Here is a 4,576-nt window from a genome sequence, read left to right on the forward strand (position 1 = left end):
GGATTCCGTGTTTTAATTTATTTGGAAACGTAATTACATGGCGAGATTTCTACGATACTACGTGCCATAAAAAAAATGGACGTCTCTACTTTGGACTTTGGAACTTTTTTTTTGAGGGGTGGACTTTGGAACTTTGGACGGTATTAAAAGTGGGTCAATTAGTTGCTATTTTACCGGGGATTGCGTGTCAAGTTTATATTTGGGAAACGATTACTAATAGGGAGAAAATATCGGGCCACCGGTTGGTGGAACGTAGCGCTGGCACCGCTCCGACCGGTGGGTGGTGTGTCTCTCTATAAGTGGCACTTATAGCCCCCTCCTCTGTGCCCAGCTCCTTTTGCGTGAGCCTCTTGGTTTGCGTCGCCTAGCTCGTGTTCTATCCCCGATATCCTCTACTCTAGCCTCCTCGCCCATGGCCGATTCCTCTTCCTCTTCCGAGGAGGATGAACAAGTTCCTTTATGGCCACCATGGCTCGTTGGAGCTGGAAGGAAGCCTGTATGGCCTTCATGATCAGGGCCTTGTCTTCTGACTGCTCTTGGTTCAGTATATGCGATGTAAGTTTGCCTTTTCCTTCTTGTTCTAGTATATGTTACAACTCCTGGTTCTTTCTTTGTTTGATATCTGTTTTTCTGATGAAATTTGTGTCTAATCTTGCAGGCACCGATGCATCCATCCCCTTTGGTGCATCCTATGGTGTTCTTTGATTTATTTCGTGCTGTCTACTCATGAAGCTTTCACTGAAGACGCCCCACCGTCCATCCGAGACACCGTGTAATCTTGGCCGTTGATCCATCCCCCACCAGACCGGATCGAGATCTAGGCAGAAGGCGAGTCGCCCCCCTCACCCTTCCTCGCCCTCGTCTCCGCCCCAACCTCCCCACGAGAAACCCTCGCCGCCGCCGACCCCGACGCCCCGCCTCACCGGCTCCACCTCGCCGCCGTCCAGGTGACGTATGCATCCCATCTGGATTACGTCTTCCTTCCTCTCCTCGATTACCCCAAATCCCCTCTCGCCCCTGGATCTCGGATCTCGCAGCACCTGGATCCGAACGCGTCCTCTCCTCGATTAAACTGCCACCCATTTCTGGATCTTGGATCTCAGGCTATGTTTTTGTCTGTTTTGCAGGATGCTCCACATGGACCAGAACGCCCCTGCCGCTTTCTTCATTGGACCGGATGGGGTTGAGATCGATCACCTCAACCCGGCAACCAACATGAGGACGGCCCGTGCAGTACTCCCCGATGGGCAGGTGCTCAACATCCGCGACCCGGAGCTCTGGGCTGTTTTTGACCAGTTCTTTGATCCAGCCATTCATGACAACATTTTTGCGCGCAGCAGGACCCACATCCACCCTGCCCTTCGTAAGTTCACCAGAATCCATGTTCTTCTTTCTCTTTTTTTTCTCTTACAAGATACTGGGGGCTAAGGCCCTCAGTAGAGACAGCTGCTGCCATATACTATGAAATGTAGTTTCATAGTATACATTTGGTACTGTACTCCAAGTACTAGCACTGGACTACAATACCAAATGTAGTTTTAGGACTAGATGTTGGTATTTTTTGATATTAATTTGGTCAAACTACTTCATTGAGTTCTGAAGGTGATAAGTATAGATTATATGATGCATTTTTAGTTGTGACTTCCAAATGCTGGTATTTGATGTGAAATTTTTTGCTAAGTAAAAAAGGACCATAGGGAATATATGTTGTAGCTAAATCTGTATCCTGTTGTGTTATTTATGTTAAATCAGTTGTAGTCATTTGTGTTGTTTCTTGATTCTTGACAAGAAGATTAGATCTGCTTCACAGTCTGATCAGTTAAATTTTCAATCTGTTTCAGGTAATTATGATGTCATTGCCTACCCTGCTGGGATGGTCCCGCGGGTCGCTTCCTTTGTTGATCCCAAAGGTAATCGTCTCGCGCACGATTCCCATCCCCAGTCAGATTCCAGGTTGCACCTACCAGATGGGAGGTTTGTTCACGTCTGTGATCCATACATATGGGTCATCTTTGATGAGCACCTAAGCCCGAATCTGCGTTCAATCATTCAGGGTAATATTTCTGACGCTTCTCCTTTGATAGAGCACGCTACTACACTATAGTTTACAGCTCTAGCTACTTCACTTGATTTTCATTTTATACAAATTGCATCTCCATATATGAACAAAGCAAAAGTGTTGGTTAGCTTATTGTGTTAGATTCTTATCAAGATTGCCCATATATACAGGGTTTCAGCATGTCCAATACCGTGGCCCCCCTATCTCGCTCAACAGTGCACGAGCCCATGCCCCCGTCGCATATCCAAAGCAGTAAAATCTTGTTTTCTCAGATCTGTTATTATTGCCCTACATACTGTTTTGCTAAATTGATCTCACTGCCTTTTAGTGAAAATACAAACACTTGGATTGATGTTCGTCCACGCCGCCGCGGCCGGGCTGCTAATGTGGTGGGCAATGGTTTGGGACAGGCTGGCGGGGCTGCTTAGTCTTCTGCCCAACACTGAAAAGAGGCTGACCACAGGGGGAAGTGCCGCCGTAAGTTCCCTTTCCTTTTAATGTAACACTTAGATTCTCTGAGAGTGTTTAATCTATCGCCAAGCGTATACCAGACTTGTCTATCATCAAAGACAATCATATTTTTGTACTTGAATCAACCTACTCAAAATTTCATTTCAACAGTTTCCCTGCCAATTAGTTAATTGTATTATCTATCTGAAATATTTTGCAAGTCTCGCTGCCACTCTTGACATTTGAGATGGTTTTGAGGATCTGTTGATTTTATTTTCATCATTTCTTACATGGTTGATACATACATCAACCTTGCAACCCCACAACCATCTTATCGTGTAGTTTAATCCTATCTGAAATATTTTGAATGTCTCCCTGCCACTCTTGACATTTGAGATGGTTTTGAGGATTTGTTGATTTTATTTTCATCATTTATTACATGGTTGATACATACATCAACCTTGCAACCCCACAACCATCTTATCGTGTAGTTTCCTTCTGTTCTTGGACAGTATAAATCAGGCACAATGTGTCTAATTTTGGGCAATAATTTACATATAGCAGAGCTCTAAGATGGTAGGAATGTTTTGTTCCCCAGGGAACAGTGGCGGAGCTTAAGATGAAATTATAGGGGGGTGGGGGGACATGGTTGATTACTTTGATCTATGCATCATTTGCTTTCTAAATGCAGCACATACTCTTGAGAACATGTTGCGGTTTTGTCTATGAAACATGACCATATTAGAAACATGCACATTTCACATAATCTGTCAATCATGTAAAAAAACCTCTTGGTATGGGAGTGTATTATAATAGGTGCCGAAAAACTGTAATTCCAAATTGGTACAGCGATGCATTTGATTCCTAGGTTGCTCTGTAGCTGGAGCGGTGTCGCACCAGTAACTGTTTATGCTTAATTCTGAAGTCTTGCTCTGGCTGTGGTTAAATTTCCAATGCTGGTTTTTGTCATTGCCCAAAATTAAGAAATAGTTTTGTCATATCCCATGAGGGTATGCTGGACTTTGCTGAGTTTATCGTTTTATATCTTTTATTAAACATTACACTTTCCACACATTAAAAATGATGGGTCAAGTAATATTGTGGTGTGCTTATAAAAAAACATAGTACTCCCTCCGTCCCATAATGTAAGACATTTTTTGACACTACATTAGTGTAAAAAAGCGTCTTACATTATGGGACGGAGGGAGTAGTTAGCAATTCTTTATGCTTCAAAAGGACAAATTAAGCTAAAACCAAGGTCATGACAAACTCTTAAGAGACAGTTTAATATGTGAATATGGTAGAATTTGATATGGTACTGAAAAACAGAGTAAGCATGGCTGTTCCAATTTGCCAATAGGCTAGAATGCTGATTCAATAGTTTTTAATAATTCATATGATATGTTTTTATATAATGTGATACACCAGATTGCACAAAAAGAAATGATAAAACTATAGTTGAAAATCAAGAGATGGAATTGCATTTAATTCTAACCATGTCATTCTGATCTTCTTTTTGTTTTGTTAAATTGCAGGTTCAGAAGACAGAGTTGTGAGGCAAGAATGGAGTTACCGTCAGTTTTCGCGTCGTTACAATAAAATTACGTATACAGGTCTCAGTTTTGGCGACATGTAAAATATGAATGCACTTCAGCCTTTACTAGGTTAAACCTGACCTGTAGTGCGTAGTACACTATCATAATTCTGCACAAATGGTGGTTACGTTGATGTTTTGGAGATTCTTAGAGCTATTGGCATTTTGGTTGGTAGATTCTGATGCAAATGATATCCAAAGAATCTTGGTCTCGGCAGCTTCTGTTATCTACAGTACTATTTGTGCATCTTACATTTTAAGATGTTCTGCATGCTCAGTCAAGTTCACATGCTGTCATGCGATTCATATCTAGTAGAATCAGACATAAATTTCATTAGAAATTTTGTTTGGATTTCTCAAAATTAAAATCATCAACGTTTAGCCTTCTTCTTGCCTCTTGTAGAGGTTGATTGTGCTATGAAATTAATTGGTTCTCTTAGCGTTATGTGCATAATCCGGTGGACTAGAAGACT

The 4,576-nt window shown here is 42.1% G+C and overlaps 1 protein-coding gene across 2 annotated transcripts; it reads left to right on the forward strand.

The window, feature by feature from the left end:
- The first annotated feature begins 261 nt into the window (after window positions 1-261).
- On the forward strand, window positions 262-4,320 carry LOC123140003 (uncharacterized). 2 transcript variants are annotated; one of them, XM_044559735.1, is made up of 7 exons: window positions 262-555; window positions 659-952; window positions 1,128-1,363; window positions 1,842-2,054; window positions 2,230-2,311; window positions 2,388-2,536; window positions 4,045-4,320. In XM_044559735.1, the coding sequence occupies exons 3-6, from the start codon at window positions 1,129-1,131 to the stop codon at window positions 2,485-2,487; spliced, it is 630 nt and encodes a 209-aa protein (XP_044415670.1). In that variant the 5' UTR covers window positions 262-555; window positions 659-952; window position 1,128; the 3' UTR covers window positions 2,488-2,536; window positions 4,045-4,320. The 2 variants fall into 2 exon arrangements, with proteins under 2 accessions (XP_044415670.1, XP_044415669.1); XM_044559734.1 differs by having other exon boundaries at window positions 659-947.
- The last annotated feature ends 256 nt before the right edge of the window (window positions 4,321-4,576 follow it).

The sequence above is a fragment of the Triticum aestivum genome, chromosome 6B (assembly GCF_018294505.1).
Source record: "Triticum aestivum cultivar Chinese Spring chromosome 6B, IWGSC CS RefSeq v2.1, whole genome shotgun sequence".
Classification (NCBI taxonomy): Eukaryota; Viridiplantae; Streptophyta; class Magnoliopsida; order Poales; family Poaceae; genus Triticum; species Triticum aestivum.

Bases quoted from the DNA above. Each gene is read 5' to 3' on its own strand.
- LOC123140003 (XM_044559735.1), top strand. From the start codon at position 1,129: ATGCTCCACATGGACCAGAACGCCCCTGCCGCTTTCTTCATTGGACCG. The intron at 1,364-1,841 runs GTAAGTTCACCA...AATCTGTTTCAG, and splicing joins CCACATCCACCCTGCCCTTC to GTAATTATGATGTCATTGCC. The intron at 2,055-2,229 runs GTAATATTTCTG...CCATATATACAG, and splicing joins TCTGCGTTCAATCATTCAGG to GGTTTCAGCATGTCCAATAC.